Raw genomic sequence first — 18,997 nt, 5'->3', positions numbered from 1 at the left:
TTTGTTATTTTGTATTTTTTTACCTTTAAATTACTAGATTTTATCAATAAATAATAAATAAATAATTATTTAATCCCTTTCTTTCAATTTATTTTAAAATAGCTCACAATTTCTTGCATAACATTTAATTCAGCACAAAATTTCTCACATTGAGCTTTGCCGACCTCGTTGAAAAATAATAATATGAGATTTCATAACTCTTATAGCTCTATGTGAAGCGGATGAGCTGATCCGCTAGCCTGACAAGCCAGACCCACATCCAGATGTTTGGTCTGAAACTCTCCATTGACAGCTCAATCCGAGGGGCGGATAAACGGTCGTCTTCAAACTCCCTCTGCACGCGATAGGATAGCGCTACACCAACCAGAGCAACAAAGGTGAAGCGGAGCTGATAGATTAAACATTCGCCGTATCCGGTCGGCTAAACTTTGAACACATCTTCCCTTCTTCAGAATGACTTCAGTGCCGTTCTTTGTTCTTTTCTCAGAGAAAAGCTTAACTCCAAGTCTTCCAGAGGCGCGGTCAAAGCTGAAAATAGCACAATTTGGCTGCATCATCACAAATAAAACACACACAATTACCCAATATGCTCACAAAATCTTTTAATAATATTTTAATAAAGGTTGTCGAATCTCAAAAAATGTTCATTGTATTAACTCAAAATTTTAAGTTCAATGAACTCAAAATTTTAAGGCAACCAGGTAACTTTTTTTCTAAATAATTTTTTTACAGTGTGGGTCCTAGAGTCAGTTTCTCGTCAGTATGCTTTCACATATAGACATTACATTGATGTTAAAATGTTTTTTTTTCTGTGTCCTGAAGCATTCCTATGACCCGCGAGGGAAGGATTTGCTACTTTTAAATAAAATAAATTAATAAACAAAACTCCTCAAATCCAGTCAAACAACTTTTTTTGTGTATTAGTGGTTCAAATGCGAAAAAGAGTTCCGGGTCAAAATGACCCGAGGAAAGGATGAGGGTCAACAGCAACTTAAAACATTAAACCATCTGAACCATATAAATGACCTAAGTTGATTTTTTTGTCACATGTGTATATCTACTTCAACTCCAAGACCATTTTTTTGCGATTTCCGCCTGGATTTGGCCGACGCAAATCGAAAAGCCTCCCATACACACATACAGTGGTCTAAGCTCAAAATGGTGGTGTCCTTTTAAAGGAAACCCTTTACAGTTACATAAAACACTGCTAAACGTCATACACATGTAAGTATACGTTGTCTAAGCTGTTGTAACCCCCCAAAAAAGCAGGCGCTTTGTGATTTTTTTAATATACATTTATTTTTGAAAGTGTGTAACTCAGGCCCTGTGTGCTCTAGGACCCTGCAGACACTTTGGGCTATTTCCACTAAATTACAGAAATAGTGGAAAAAAGAAGTTTGTCTGAGTCATGTTGTATGCCATATTTACTCAAATAGGTCTGAAGAGATGACCCCCCACCCCCTCCCACCACCATATACAGTGATATAAATGCAATATCCCAGAGTCATTAAATTAATTGTATATGCTGGAAGCAGCCCAAAGTGTCTGCAGGGTCCTAGAGCACACAGGGCCTGAGTTACACACTTTCAAAAATGAATTTATATTAAAAAAATCAAAAAGCGCCTACTTTTTGGGGGGGTTATTACAGCTTAGACAACATATACTTAACTGTTTATCACTTTTAGCAGTGTTTTATAACTTTAAAGGGTTTCCTGTAAAATGACACCACCATTTTGAACTTAGACCACTGTATGTGTGTATGGGAGGCTTTTCGAATTTGGGTTGGCCAAATCCAGGCGGAAATGGCACCAGAGTAATTTAGTGTAAATATGCCGTCGGTGTATGAATGAGAGAGTGAATGGGTGAATGTGAGGCAAGATGTAAAGCGCTTTGGATGGCCATAGGGTCTGTTAAAAGCGCTATATAAATGCAGTCCATTTACCATTTACTTTGTGTAAAACAAATGCCAAAGTGAAGCATATCTCCAGAAAGTAGAGACTCTAAGCTTTCAAATGGCTCCACATATGAGGTCAGAGCTCCTCCAGACATTTAACATGGAAAGTAAATACATGACGATGTCATTGCTGCCCCTGTACAGGGTCCACGGAGTTGAAGTGTGTATATTTGTACTGGAAAAGTACTGAGGAAGATGCCAGTCGCTCTCACAAAACAGTCCAGGAGAAACAGTCAAGATCTTAATGTGCACACATTATAAAGGTGGAAGAGATTGCTTTGCCTTCTTCATAGTAAGCTAAATCAGGCTATAGGCCACGACGCATCGTGAGGAACCACAGCTGTCTAAAGGCTGATAAGCGCCGCGTCCGGCCTATCAACAACAGAGCTCCACAAGTGCTGGATAAAGGCTTTGTGTGTGTGTGTGTGTGTGTGTGTGTGTGTGTGTGTGTGTGTGTGTGTGTGTGTGTGTGTGTGTGTGTGTGTGTGTGTGTGTGTGTGTGTGTGTGTGTGTGTGTGTGTGTGTGTGCTAATAATATCACCCAGTAACCGGTCGAGGATGAACAATAAGAGGGTGTCTTAAAAAAGAGAGGCATTGTTCTAGAGCATCACTTTGAAGAACATTTCTCTGCCCATCTGAGCTAGAAGGTAAGTTCATTCCGTTTGCTTACATTACGGCTTTAATATACGCCTTTCTAAGAAGAATAAACCAAAGGATTTGTGTCGTACTCAATGTCTTAGGCCGCTAATATTGCCAGACATAGTCAAGATTACGTCACCAAATGTAAATGTTTCACTGTAAAAAAAATATGGTTGGTTTAACTTAAAGAAGTAAGTAACCTGGTTGTTTTAAAATGTTGAGTTTATTGAAATTAAAAATTTGAGTTGATACAATGAAGGAAATTGGTTTAATAAATAAAAACGCAAAATATAATTGTATCTGAACCACATAAACAATATGATAAATCAAGGAAATAGCACTATTTGGCTGCGTCATCACAAAAATATTTTAAAAATATTTGAATAAAGGTTGTCAATTCTCAAAAATGTCTCACATTTAACTCACATTTTTAATTTCAATAAACTCAAAATTAAGGCAACCAGGCAACTTATTTTTAAAAAATATTTTATACTCATCCTGATCAATATTTTCATGGAGATGTCAATGCCTGTGCCTGAATGTTACGCTTGTATTTGAAACATTTCCTTTCATAATTTACTTACATGATAATGAATTACATCTCTCAGATCATTTAAGTAAAAATGTTTCACATTCTTTCGAGAAGTATTTACTTTTGGCTTTCTGATATTAAGATGCATTAAACCTCAATTTAAATGGCATATTATTATTAAAACCAAAAGACCTTAAGAACATTAGGTTACACTTCATTTTACAGTGTCCGTTACATATTTTACATGTAGTTACTATACACTGCAAAACAAATATTGTTGGTTTAACTTAAAAAAGTAAGTAACCTGGTTGCCTTAAAATTAAAAATTTGAGTTGATACAATGAAGGAAATCGGTTTAAAAAATAGAAACTCAAAATATAATTTTATCTGTACCCCATACAAAAATTTAATATTCATGAAAATAGCACAATTTAGGGGGAGGAGTTAATGACAGACAGTTCTTTTTTGTTTGAACTAACCTTTTAGCTACTATGTACTAAGATTTAAATTCATCATTTGTTACAATGCACTTATTGTTTACTTAAACGTTTTTACATTGTACTTACATTTTAAAAAATGACCTGCATGCAATTACATCTGTAATTCATTTCTGTAATTTTATAATTACACTGTTGACACTTCCCTTACATCTAACTCTCTTTACCCGTAAACTTACCCATCCCACCACACCTGTCCCTAACTTTACCCATAAACTTACCCATCCCACCACACCTGTCCCTAACCTTACCCATAAGCTTACCCATCCCACCACACCTGTCCCTAACCTTACCCATAAACTTACCCATCCCACCACACCTGTCCCTAACCTTACCCATAAACTTACCCATCCCACCACACCTGTCCCTAACTTTACCCATAATCTTACCTGTGCCTAACTTTACCCTTAAACTTACCCATCCCACCACACCTGTCCCTAACTTTACCCATAATCTTATCTGTCCCTAACTTTACCCATAAACTTACCCATCCCACCACACCTGTCCCTAACTTTACCCATAAACTTACCTGTCCTTAACTTTACCCATAACCTTACCCATCCCGCCACACCTGTCCCTAACTTTAGCCTTAAACTTACCCATCCCGCCACACCTGTCCCTAACTTTACCCATAACCTTACCCATCCCGCCACACCTGTCCCTAACTTTACCCATAACCTTACCCATCCCGCCACACCTGTCCCTAACTTTACCCATAAACTTACCTGTCCCTAACTTTACCCATAACCTTACCCATCCCGCTACACCTGTCCCTAACTTTACCCATAAACTTACCTGTCCCTAACTTTACCCATAAACTTACCCATCCCGCCACACCTGTCCCTAACTTTACCCATAACCTTACCCATCCCGCTACACCTGTCCCTAACTTTACCCTTAAACTTACCCATCCCGCCACACCTGTCCCTAACTTTACCCATAAACTTACCTGTCCCTAACTTTACCCATAACCTTACCCATCCCGCCACACCTGTCCCTAACTTTACCCATAAACTTACCCATCCCGCCACACCTGTCCCTAACTTTACCCATAAACTTACCCATCCCGCCACACCTGTCCCTAACTTTACCCATAAACTTACCTGTCCCTAACTTTACCCATAAACTTACCTGTCCCTAACTTTACCCATAAACTTACCTGTCCCTAACTTTATCCATAACCTTACCCATCCCGCCACACCTGTCCCTAACTCTACCCATAAACTTACCTGTCCCTAACTTTACCCATAACCTTACCCATCCCGCCACACCTGTCCCTAACTTTACCCATAACCTTACCCATCCCGCTACACCTGTCCCTAACTTTACCCTTAAACTTATCCATCCCGCCACACCTGTCCCTAACTTTACCCATAAACTTACCTGTCCCTAACTTTACCCATAACCTTACCCATCCCGCCACACTTGTCCCTAACTTTACCCATAAACTTACCCATCCCGCCACACCTGTCCCTAACTTTACCCATAAACTTACCCATCCCGCCACACCTGTCCCTAACTTTACCCATAAACTTACCTGTCCCTAACTTTACCCATAAACTTACCTGTCCCTAACTTTACCCATAACCTTACCCATCCCGCCACACCTGTCCCTAACTCTACCCATAAACTTACCTGTCCCTAACTTTACCCATAACCTTACCCATCCCGCCACACCTGTCCCTAACTCTACCCATAAACTTACCTGTCCCTAACTTTACCCATAACCTTACCCATCCCACCACGCCTGTCCCTAACTCTACCCATAAACTTACCTGTCCCTAACTTTACCCATAAACTTACCTGTCCCTAACTTTACCCATAACCTTACCCATCCCGCCACACCTGTCCCTAACTTTACCCATAAACTTACCCATCCCGCCACACCTGTCCCTAACTTTACCCATAACCTTACCCATCCCGCCACACCTGTCCCTAACTTTACCCATAACCTTACCCATCCCGCCACACCTGTCCCTAACTTTACCCATAAACTTACCTGTCCCTAACTTTACCCATAACCTTACCATAACGCCACACCTGTCCCTAACTTTACCCATAAACTTACCTGTCCCTAACTTTACCCATAAACTTACCTGTCCCTAACTTTACCCATAACCTTACCCATCCCGCCACACCTGACCCTAACTTTACCCATAACCTTACCCATCCCGCCACACCTGTCCCTAACTTTACCCATAACCTTATCCATCCTGCCACACCTGTCCCTAACTTTACCCATAACCTTATCCATCCCGCCACACCTGACCCTAACTTTACCCATAACCTTACCCATCCCGCTACACCTGTCCCTAACTTTACCCATAACCTTACCCATCCTGCCACACCTGTCCCTAACTTTACCCATAACCTTACCCATCCCGCCACACCTGTCCCTAACTTTACCCAGTAATTCAATATTGGGTAACACTTTATTTTACAGTTTATTTTACTTTGGAAACCAACTTTTGGTGTTTGGCAAAATAAATTAAACTAATGATGACATGCTCTTTTGTTTCATTGTGAAATGTAACATCTTTGTTTTTTTTTTAAGTGCACTAGACCAGTTAGACAACAATGGGAACATCAATGAGCGGAAACTTGGGCTGGGTTAAAGCCTCTAAAGCTCTGATGCGAGTCTATTTATGGTGCATTGCAAGTGGAGAAAGCTGGGATTGTTATCAGTGTGGCATAGTTATCATGCCAATATAACCGCGCCATGACAGGCGTCTACCAACACCATTTTTCCTAGGGGTCCACTTCATCCGTGCGTGCGTGTGTGTGTGTGTGTGTGTGTGTGTGTGTGTGTGTGTGTGTGTGTGTGTGTGTGTGTGTGTGTGTGTGTGTGTGTGTGTGTGTGTGTGTGTGTGTGGCCACTGTCAGGACTTTAAAGTGTCAACAGACGCCGAACAGACACCATTGCACAATTCCACATCAATCAATTAGTGTTAGGTCATTCATTTTAAAAAGCAGCACTTAGTTACTCAACAAATGATATATGTCTCACAATAACGGCGATGATTTCAAGAGTCAAATACGTGAGATTCCTGTTGCTGGATATAATGGTCTGATTAGCATGTCTGAATCTGAGCCTCCCAATGGTCCTGCCCTTCAGAAACAAATGCCTTTATTTTTATCTCCTAGGCTCAATCACCATTGTAAAGATGCCCGAGTGAGTATACTGTGTCTCTGCTTTCTTTTGTTCATACGTCTTATTGCATCCTCAACAAATGCACTCTATTCTTGGATTTACCGGCTCTGTCACCTTAACACAGGCCTCAATATTAATGAAGTGTGTGTAAATACAATGCAGTCCAAAAGTCTGAGGCCAGACGGAAAATCTTATGATATAAATTCAATGTGAAATATTTAAAATTCTAAGTCAATAATAAAAAATTTCTCATTTCATGGCGAATAACCTGGATCATCAGGTTTTGTTAATATGAAATCACTATGAGAAATCAATTTTTACAGCATTTATTAAGCCGTGTGATTTCTAAAACGGATTAGTAAATGCTGAGATTGACATTAGCTAAGATTAATAAATGCTGTAGAGGTAATGGTTATTTTTACCGTAGTTCATGTTAACTATCTAAAGTAACCTCATTGTAAAGGGATCCTAGACTTTTGGACACGACTATGTGCCTTTTTATAACAAAAGCTGTTATGAATCAGAATTATGATATTCATCATCTAACTGTGTGTTTTTATTCCTTTGCAGGCAAGAGGTAAGAGTGAAAAGCCATCGTTGAATAGCACTTTTCCAACACGTTATCTCACTAATCTATCAGCAACCAGAAAACTAATCAACAGTTATTATAATAGTACATGACATTATGAATGATAGTATTAAATATGTATATAATAAGTGCTATATATACACATATAACCAATGCTCATTTCAAATTTGACAGAAAAAGTCCAAGATCTCTGCATCTCGCAAGCTGATGCTAAAGGTACGTATGCACTGCACAATCATTTTCTGCGACTGTTATTCATAGATTGTAGTTGCAGCTGTATGCAATATTTGTGCATTTTCTGAGGAAAAATGTTGCCTGTGCAAAATTACATATTTTTGGGTGGTTGCTAAAAAAGAAAGAAAAAAAATCAATGCTTAGTAAACACCAAAAAATGAAGAAATGCATTATTAGGGGCCAAGTACGGTGGCATTCTTCTTCTTCTGCTTTTGAGTCTATGGCAGCCCATAGAAGCACTTGTGGGAAAGATGTGAAATTTGGCACACTGATAGAGAACAGTCTGAACTATCAACATGCCAAATTTGGAGTCTCTAACACAATCGCTCTAGCGCCACCAACTGTCCAAAGTTATACTCATGTTTGTGCTAATTACTTTTGAAACGTAAGGGTTGATAAAAATGTTACAGCCATTTTAAATTTTCAAAAATATATATATATATTTTTATAACTTCTCCAAGGCTTTTGGTCTGATTTTCACTAAAAATTAACCAGATCATCTTCAGACAAGGCTGAGAAAAAGTTATGGAAGTCGATTGGTTAAAGCATTTTCAGGAAACACGCAAACAAATTGTACATAGCGCTTGTGAAAACAGACGTGAGGCTGTATCTCTGCAGCACTTTATCGTTTTCAGACCAAACTTGGTACAGATCATCACAAGCATGACTTGAGGCTACATGCTGCATTTCAACACAGCGCCACCTACTGGTCCAAAGATACGATAAATGGCTATTTTTGCTTATAAATTCTGAACGGTTAGCCCCAAAATTTAAACCCTCAAAAAAATGGTCTTGTTAGATTCGGGGGATACATGCCGGGTCCAAAGATGTCCAATTTTTCCATATCGGCCATTTTGGGCGGTGTCCATTTTGAATTTTGTAGTAAAATGCTGTATTTCATGCACTATTTCAACGCATTAGAATATCGTTACGAAACTCGGTATAAGTCATCTGCACGATGCCTTGAAGGAGCCTGAGAAGTTGACCTGCGTCACCTAATGGTAAAATCAAATATTCACATGCTTATAACTTTGGATTTGGTTGACTTATTTTCATGGCATCTCATTATACTCCTTGCAGAGTCCAACTCCTTGCAGAGTCCATTATACTCCTTGCAGAGTCCAAACATGCTAGGTTTCGTGTTATTCGCCTTATGGCGTTGTGATTTAGTGTTTAAACAACTTTCACAAATATCTTCAAAACCGATCGAGACGAAACAACCGTAGGAAAATCCAGAATCATAAAAGGTAGACTACACTAAAGGCCAAATGTCAGAATTTTGAAAAACATGCATTGAAAAATTTGGAGGTGGGTCAGTTTTTATGTGATCATATTAATATCTCTGACTCCTAAACGAAATTAGATATTTTCACCAAATTTGGCACACTTATGTACAGTATGGGGGCACTCTGAGGACACAAACAAAAAGCGGTGGGACTGTGCCACTTGGTGGCGCTATATATGAACAAAACATGACATTGGCTCTAACTACAGCACCACTGGTCTGATTGACTTCAAAATGAACATGCAGTGTCTTATGCTGCGTTCACACTGCACGCGAATGACGCGAATAAATTGCGCTATTCGCGCGAAGAAGGACGCGTGAACATTTTGAATCCATTCGCGCGTGACATTCACTACACAACAGACGCGAATTCGCGAGTCATGGGAGGGGGTTCTACATTTTGTGACACAATAACAGTATTTTTAAATTACTCTGGCCTCGGGGTTCCCCCTATGGGTTTCCCATCCGTCACTTCACCACGTGACAGCAGTAAGCAGGCTCCTCATTGGCTAACGCTGCACGAATTTCCGCCAAAGTTCAGATTTTTCAACTTGAGCGATTTAAAACGCTAAATTCGCGTGATCCTTCCCGCCTCATTCGCGCGAATCGCGCCGCAGAATGCCTATTCGCGTCTCGCATTGACGCAACATGTAAATCACTCGCGCGAATCGCGTCATTCACGTGCGGTGTGAATGCAGCATTAGTCTCAGTTGCTATCATAGTCCATTATGACACTGCTGTACCTTGAAAAACATGGCCGCCATTCTAGTTACAAAATGACAAAAAAGATCCAAAGCTGTAAGTTGTTATATTGCTATATTTTACAAACGCATTGGCATATCATTACGAAACTCAGTATGTGTCTTCAGCACCATACCCGGAGGGTACCCGAAAAGTTTCAGGGCAGCGCCCCCTTGTGGTAAAAAAATTGCAATGAAATTATATTACAAGCAATTATATCTCATTACAACTATGGGTTTTCAACCGTTCTGATTAAAATTGTCTCTGAATGTCTTTTACTCATTTTTGCAGTTGTTCTTCTGCTAGCTTGTTGCTCTGCTGTTGTGCTCGGCCCCAATAATTTCTGCTTCCAGCTATATTTAGAATGGATTTTTTCCTAGCATATATTGCATTTTAAAGTGCATCTCTATGTGTTTGTCAGAGTCTTATGGTAGCTAAAGCAAAGGATGACTTAGAGCAGGAGCTGGTAGATAAAGAGGGAGAGAAGGAGAGATATCTGGCTGAGAAAGCTCCTCCGCTACAGACTAGAGAAATGTCTTTCGCTGAGCTTCAGGTATGTCAACAACTCACAAAACTCTACTGGTATTAATATAGAAATATACCACAAAATACATGCTCTATAATACTATAGAATTAAAGCACCTTGATATCATCATTAAAACAATGGCATGTATACATTATATATAAAAAGACCATGGTACTGCCATACTTAGATTTACTTGCAAAATCAGTGGAAGCCCTGTAAAGACGATTCGTTCTCTCTATCAGGAGCTGTGTCGGGAACTACATGCTAAAATTGATGTGGTGGACGAGGAGCGCTACGACATTGAGGCTAAAGTGCTTCACAACACAAGAGAGGTAAAGTAACCCTTTAGCCTTTTACTGTATATAAGCTACAGTCTCTCAGTCAACAATGCTAACTAAGGACATTGAAAGTCCCCTAACCAGACAGGACAAGTTTCAAACATTTTCCATGTTAACCTCTGGTGCTGTTCGATCGTTTTTGAGCGAAAAAGTTTCCTTTTTTTTAATTTATAGAATCTTTTACTACATCGGAAATGTTACAAAACTTTGTAAAGGGTTTAACACTTGCTGTGTGAACATGCACACAAAAAAGTTCATAGACATGATTCGAAAAGGTTAAATGGTCACACTTGTATTGTTTGCGCACTGGAAATGAATGGGTGGCGAATTTCATCTAGTGGAAGAGTTTGGTACTGCGCACAAACAAGTTCTTACTCAAAACTCATATTTTGAGATATCAACCTAAAATTTGGAGCACAGCTTGTTCATATCGATGGCTTTGATTTTCTAGTTTTAGAGTAAAGCGTTGTATTTTTGTTCATTTTTCATAACAAACTTTTTTTACTTCAGAAAATTCTGCCACATGTCGTCTTTAAAATGAGACCAAACTTCAGTCTGTTGCTCCAAAACATTGAATATTTATGACAGAAAATCTTGTTTTTTTAATTATTTAATTTTTAAATTTAAGTTGGAAATTTCCTTTTCAGGTCTAAGGTCAAGTCAAGTCAAGATGCATTTCTATAGCACATTTAAAAGCAACAGAGTTGCACAGAAGTGCTGTACAACAACAAAAAGTGAATAAATGGAAACTAACTACTGCAAAAATATAATTTAGTACCATATAATCCCCTAAAAATACAAAATAATAAATAAAGAATCATTATAGAACTCATTTATTTCATTGAAATTAAAATTTCAGTCATTTTTGACCGACATTCAAACAGTACCAGATGGTTAAAAGCAAAAATGCAGACATATTCACCAAAATAGAATTTAATGATTTAATAGAGCAAGTTATATACTCATATACTCATCCCTTCCATGAGCACTTAATCTTACATTTAAAAATAAATAAATAAATACATTTAAAAAAAAACCTCTTCCTCCTCTACTTCTCCTTTCTTCTTCCCTTTTCTGGTTTTTGCTACTCTGAGCGGTATACAAATCTTGGTTTTTAGGGCACTTTCTGTGTTTCGTTGCCTCTTCTTGACGGATCGCTTACTGTACTCCTGAGTTGTAAGTCGCTTTGGATAAAAGCGTCTGATAAATGCATAAATGTAAATGTAAATGTATGTAAATGTTATATCCCCATTCATTTACATTTTAATTCTTCTTCTTTTTTAATCCAAACTACACTGCAAATTTCTTACTTTATTATTTTTGTTATTTGTATTTTTGTATTTAGTTTCCAGTCCAAAAATCAAAATATCTAAAAGTTCTTCAATCAAGATGCATTTAAAATGCCATAAGATATTACGTCTTGTTTCATATGATTTATATTATGTCTTAAAACAAGCAAAATAATGAGGTAAGAAAAATAATGTTGTCTCTTTTTGGCGTGCGTTTTTAGATATTTGGACTGGAAACAAGACAAAAGTACTAAAAATAAGAAAAGCTTTTTTATTCAAAAGGAAATATGAAAAACAGAAAGTGCTTATAAACTATGCATGAAAATGTTGGCAATGAAATAAACGACTAACACCAACTGTAAACAGAGACTGAGCCTAACTTGAACAGACCAGATCATCAGGACCGAAGGACATTAATAATGGGCCTGACAGCTGGGCATGTGCTCCCTGCTCAAGAATGTAATAATTGTGTAAGAATATTACATCAGACTTACACAGGAACCTGCTCAATAGAAACTTGTGTATGCTGAAGCCTGTTAACAAACCTGTTGCAGATCAAAGATTTGAACATCAAAGTCCTGGACCTGAGGGGAAAGTTTAAGCGCCCTCCCCTGAGGAGAGTCCGCGTGTCGGCCGACGCCATCTTGCGCTCTCTGCTGGGCTCCAAACACAAGGTGTCCATGGATCTGAGAGCAAACCTCAAGTCCGTCAAGAAGGAAGACACAGAGAAGGTGAGCTGGCGTCCATCTGGGCTGAAATGAGAGAGTTTAGCGTTACTCAGACCTTTCTTTTGTTTAACACAATTAGGTGATGCATTTGTGTGTCTCTCTTTGTAGGAAAAGACAGTGGAGGTCAGTGACTGGAGGAAAAATGTGGAGGCCATGTCTGGAATGGAAGGAAGGAAGAAAATGTTTGATGCAGCGCAGTAAACAAATCATCACAATCAACATCTGCAAAACATGCAAGTATAGTACGAGAGAATTAAAGGGATAGTTCACTCAAAAATGAAAATTATCCCATGATTTACTCACACTCAAGCCATCCTAAGTGTTTATGACATACTTTTTTCAGATGAACACAGTTCATTAAAAATAATTGTGTTTTCCAAGCTTTATAACAGTAGCACAAAATTTGAAGCCCAAAAAAGTGCATCTATCCATCATAAGTGCATCTATCCGTCATAAAAGTGCATCTATCCGTCATAAAAGTGCATCAATCCATCATAAAAGTGCATCCATCCATCATAAAAGTGCATCCATCCATCATAAAAGTGCATCCATCCATCATAAAAGTGCATCTATCCGTCATAAAAGTGCATCCATCCATTATAAAAGTGCATCTATCCATCATAAAAGTGCATCTTTCCATCATAAAAGTGCATCTATCCATCATAAAAGTGCATCTATCCATCATAAAAGTGCATCCATCCATCATAAAAGTGCATCCATCCATCATAAAAGTGCATCCATCCATCATAAAAGTGCATCCATCCATCATAAAAGTGCATCCATCCATTATAAAAGTGCATCTATCCATCATAAAAGTGCATCTATCCGTCATAAAAGTGCATCAATCCATCATAAAAGTGCATCGATCTATTAAAAAAGTGCATCTATCCATCATAAAAGTGCATCTATCCATCATAAAAGTGCATCGATCTATTAAAAAAGTGCATCTATCCGTCATAAAAGTGCATCGATCTATTAAAAAAGTGCATCAATCCATCATAAAAGTGCATCTGTCCATCATAAAAGTGCATCTATCCATCATAAAAGTGCATCTATCCATCATAAAAGTGCATCCATCCATCATAAAAGTGCATCTATTCATCATAAAAGTGCATCTATCCATCATAAAAGTGCATCTATCCGTCATAAAAGTGCATCAATCCATCATAAAAGTGCATCTGTCCATCATAAAAGTGCATCTATCCATCATAAAAGTGCATCTATCCATCATAAAAGTGCATCCATCCATCATAAAAGTGCATCTATTCATCATAAAAGTGCATCCATCCATTATAAAAGTGCATCTATCCATCTTAAAAGTGCATCTATCCGTCATAAAAGTGCATCTATCCGTCATAAAAGTGCATCGATCTATTAAAAAAGTGCATCAATCCATCATAAAAGTGCATCTATCCGTCATAAAAGTGCATTCATCCATTATAAAAGTGCATCAATCCATCATAAAAGTGCATCTGTCCATCATAAAAGTGCATCTATCCGTCATAAAAGTGCATCCATCCATTCTAAAAGTGCATCGATCTATTAAAAAAGTGCATCCATCCATCATAAAAGTGCATCAATCCGTCATAAAAGTGCATCTGTCCATCATAAAAGTGCATCAATCCGTCATAAAAGTGCATCAATCCGTCATAAAAGTGCATCTATCCATCATAAAAGTGCATCAATCCGTCATAAAAGTGCATCCATCCATTATAAAAGTGCATCTATCCATCATAAAAGTGCATCCATCCGTCATAAAAGTGCATCAATCCGTCATAAAAGTGCATCCATCCATTATAAAAGTGCATCTATCCGTCATAAAAGTGCATCTATCCGTCATAAAAGTGCATCAATCCATCATAAAAGTGCATCGATCTATAAAAAAGTGCATCCATCCATCATAAAAGTGCATCTATCCATCATAAAAGTGCATCCATCCATTATAAAAGTGCATCTATCCATCATAAAAGTGCATCTATCCATCATAAAAGTGCATCTATCCATCATAAAAGTGCATCCATCCATTATAAAAGTGCATCTATCCATCATAAAAGTGCATCCATCCATTATAAAAGTGCATCAATCCATCATAAAAGTGCATCTGTCCATCATAAAAGTGCATCTATCCATCATAAAAGTGCATCTGTCCATCATAAAAGTGCATCCATCCATCATAAAAGTGCATCTATCCATCATAAAAGTGCATCTATCCATCATAAAAGTGCATCCGTCCATTATAAAAGTGCATCTATCCATCATAAAAGTGCATCCATCCATTATAAAAGTGCATCCATCCATCATAAAAGTGCATCAATCCATCATAAAAGTGCATCCATCCATTATAAAAGTGCATCTATCCATCATAAAAGTGCATCCATCCATTATAAAAGTGCATCCATCCATCATAAAAGTGCATCCATCCATTATAAAAGTGCATCCATCCGTCATAAAAGTGCATCCATCCATTATAAAAGTGCATCTATCCATCATAAAAGTGCATCTATCCATCATAAAAGTGCATCTATCCATTATAAAAGTGCATCTATCCGTCATAAAAGTGCATCGATCTATTAAAAAAGTGCATCTATCCATCATAAAAGTGCATCAATCCATCATAAAAGTGCATCTATCCGTCATAAAAGTGCATCTATCCGTCATAAAAGTGCATCTATCCGTCATAAAAGTGCATCCATCCATTATAAAAGTGCATCTATCCATCATAAAAGTGCATCCATCCATCATAAAAGTGCATCCATCCATCTTAAAAGTGCATCTATCCATCATAAAAGTGCATCTATCCATCATAAAAGTGCATCCATCCATCATAAAAGTGCATCTATCCATCATAAAAGTGCATCTATCCATCATAAAAGTGCATCTATCCATCATAAAAGTGCATCCATCCATTATAAAAGTGCATCTATCCATCATAAAAGTGCATCCATCCATCATAAAAGTGCATCTATCCATCATAAAAGTGCATCTATCCATCATAAAAGTGCATCCATCCATTATAAAAGTGCATCTATCCATCATAAAAGTGCATCCATCCATCATAAAAGTGCATCCATCCATTATAAAAGTGCATCAATCCATCATAAAAGTGCATCTGTCCATCATAAAAGTGCATCCATCCATTATAAAAGTGCATCTATCCATCATAAAAGTGCATCCATCCATCCATCATAAAAGTGCATCTATCCGTCATAAAAGTGCATCTATCCATCATAAAAGTGCATCTATCCATCATAAAAGTGCATCCATCCATTATAAAAGTGCATCTATCCATCATAAAAGTGCATCCATCCATCATAAAAGTGCATCCATCCATTATAAAAGTGCATCCATCCATCATAAAAGTGCATCTATCCGTCATAAAAGTGCATCAATCCATCATAAAAGTGCATCCATCCATTATAAAAGTGCATCTATCCATCATAAAAGTGCATCCATCCATCATAAAAGTGCATCTATCCATCATAAAAGTGCATCCATCCATCATAAAAGTGCATCCATCCATCATAAAAGTGCATCCATCCGTTATAAACGTGCATCTATCCATCATAAAAGTGCATCTATCCATCATAAAAGTGCATCTATCATCATAAAAGTGCATCTGTCCATCATAAAAGTGCATCTATCCATCATAAAAGTGCATCTATCATCATAAAAGTGCATCTATCCATCATAAACGTGCATCTATCCATCATAAAAGTGCATCTATCCATCATAAAAGTGCATCTATCCATCATAAAAGTGCATCTGTCCATCATAAAAGTGCATCTATCTATCATAAAAGTGCATCTATCCATCATAAAAGTGCATCTATCCATCATAAAAGTGCATCTATCCATCATAAAAGTGCATCCATCCATCATAAAAGTGCATCTATCCATCATAAAAGTGCATCTATCCATCATAAACGTGCATCTATCCATCATTAAAGTGCATCTATCCATCATAAAAGTGCATCTATCCATCATAAACGTGCATCTATCCATCATAAACGTGCATCTATCCATCATAAAAGTGCATCTATCCATCATAAAAGTGCATCTATCATCATAAAAGTGCATCTATCCATCATAAACGTGCATCTATCCATCATAAACGTGCATCTATCCATCATAAAAGTGCATCTATCCATCATAAACGTGCATCTATCCATCATAAACGTGCATCTATCCATCATAAAAGTGCATCTATCCATCATAAAAGTGGATCTATCCATCATAAAAGTGCATCTATCCATCATAAAAGTGCATCTATCCATCATAAACGTGCATCTATCCATCATAAAAGTGCATCTATCATCATAAAAGTGCATCTATCCATCATTAAAGTGCATCTATCCATCATAAAAGTGCATCTATCCATCATAAAAGTGCATCTATCCATCATAAAAGTGCATCTATCCATCATAAAAGTGCATCTATCCATCAAAAACGTGCATCTATCCATCATAAAAGTGCATCTATCCATCATAAAAGTGCATCTATCCGTCATAAAAGTGCATCTATCCGTCATAAAAGTGCATCTATCCGTCATAAAAGTGCATCTATCCGTCATAAAAGTGCATCTATCCGTCATAAAAGTGCATCTATCCATCATTAAAGTGCATCTATCCATCATAAAAGTGCATCTATCCGTCATAAAAGTGCATCTATCCATCATAAAAGTGCATCTATCCATCATAAAAGTGCATCTATCCATCAAAAACGTGCATCTATCCGTCATAAAAGTGCATCCATCCATCATAAAAGTGCATCTATCCGTCATAAAAGAGCATCCATCCATCATAAAAGTGCATCTATCCGTCATAAAAGTGCATCTATCCATCATAAAAGTGCATCTGTCCATCATAAAAGTGCATCTATCCGTCATAAAAGTGCATCTATCCGTCATAAAAGTGCATCTATCCATCATAAAAGTGCATCCATCCATCATAAAAGTGCATCTATCCGTCATAAAAGTGCATCTATCCATCATAAAAGTGCATCTGTCCATCATAAAAGTGCATCTATCCGTCATAAAAGTGCATCTATCCGTCATAAAAGTGCATCTATCATCATAAAAGTGCATCTATCCATCATAAAAGTGCATCTATCATCATAAAAGTGCATCTATCCATCATAAAAGTGCATCTGTCCATCATAAAAGTGCATCTATCCATCATAAAAGTGCATCTATCCGTCATAAAAGTGCATCTATCCATCATAAAAGTGCATCTATCATCATAAAAGTGCATCTATCATCATAAAAGTGCATCTATCATCATAAAAGTGCATCTATCCATCATAAAAGTGCATCTATCCATCCATCGGTTTGGACAAAAAGTCAATAAAGAGGCAACTGGAAACATTGCTGATGGAAAATGAAAGGAGAATTTAAAATGTAACAACGATAGTTCACTTAAACCATTAAAACTTAATACGAAATACATGATTATAAAAACTATATACAGATGTTTTTAAAAAACAAACAAAAATGGTGAATTGATCTGACAGGTATTTTTAATGTCAAAAACTTAATAATGTCCAAATGTGAGTTCAAGTATCAGTCAGTTATGTGATGCTTAAATGCTCAAATAATGCTTTACAATTGAACTAAACTCATTAGATTTTAGTCGACTAAATCTAGACTAAAACTAAAAACAATTCAGGTTACTAAAATATGACTAAAAATAAATCAAAAGTTGCTGTCAAATTAACAGTCGTCACTTCTTCCGTAAATTGAATACAGGAGGCAGTCTGGCGGAAGCTAGATATTTTATGTTTCTTTTGGGTTAACTATCCGTTTAAATGTCAGCATGAAGACAAAACGGACCATATTTAGATCCCTAATACACATTATTTGCTGTAGTAACAGAACGTTCTTTTCTTTTTTACAGGAAATCAGGGTGGGGCGAAGTACAGAGGAGACGACAACGCCGTACAAGATGATTTATCAGTGTGTTCAATAAATGTCCAAATAAAAGCTATGTGATATGAAGGGTCATAAACGTTGTACTGTAAATAAATAGTGTAATCGTATCATGATTTGTCATTTCATGTGAATGTTTATACTCTACCCTCCTCTCAAATGTTTAGTAATGACTAAAGCTTATAGCGTTTGGGGGAAATTGACTAATAAAATGAAATGATAAGCAAATAACCTGGAAATTCAGTCCTCTGATGAGTTATGATTATGTATGTCTGCAGAGCATAGTGCGATGGTATCTGTTAGGGGAGGAGTTTTTGCTAGTAGTTCAATTGTACGTATAATTGACCAGCACAAATAGAACTTATGCTGCTTGTTGCCTAATGTGTGTGTTCTTTGGCCTGATGCCCTTTACTTTCTACATGCCTGTTTGCATCTGTCCCACGTTGATGGGCACATGAGTTCTGCTGAAGGAGCTGGTGGTGCCTATGGTGATGAATGGCCAATTGGTTGAGCACTCACTTTAAAAAGTACACCTAGAGGTGGCTGCTTCACTTAATGCAAATTTCTTCTTC

The 18,997-nt window shown here is 37.5% G+C and overlaps 1 protein-coding gene across 1 annotated transcript; it reads left to right on the top strand.

Moving 5' to 3' along the window:
- Positions 1–7,448: 7,448 nt before the first annotated feature.
- tnni1b (troponin I type 1b (skeletal, slow)) lies at positions 7,449–18,535 on the top strand. The gene is made up of 6 exons (XM_067460498.1): positions 7,449–7,578; positions 10,044–10,175; positions 10,391–10,480; positions 12,330–12,506; positions 12,612–12,736; positions 18,394–18,535. Exons 1-5 carry the CDS (start codon positions 7,570–7,572, stop codon positions 12,702–12,704), a joined length of 501 nt encoding a protein of 166 aa, XP_067316599.1. The 5' UTR covers positions 7,449–7,569; the 3' UTR covers positions 12,705–12,736; positions 18,394–18,535.
- Positions 18,536–18,997: the final 462 nt, after the last annotated feature.

The sequence above is a fragment of the Pseudorasbora parva genome, chromosome 12 (genome assembly GCF_024679245.1).
Source record: "Pseudorasbora parva isolate DD20220531a chromosome 12, ASM2467924v1, whole genome shotgun sequence".
Lineage (NCBI taxonomy): Eukaryota > Metazoa > Chordata > Actinopteri > Cypriniformes > Gobionidae > Pseudorasbora > Pseudorasbora parva.
This window is presented reverse-complemented; position numbering and strand designations above follow the sequence as displayed.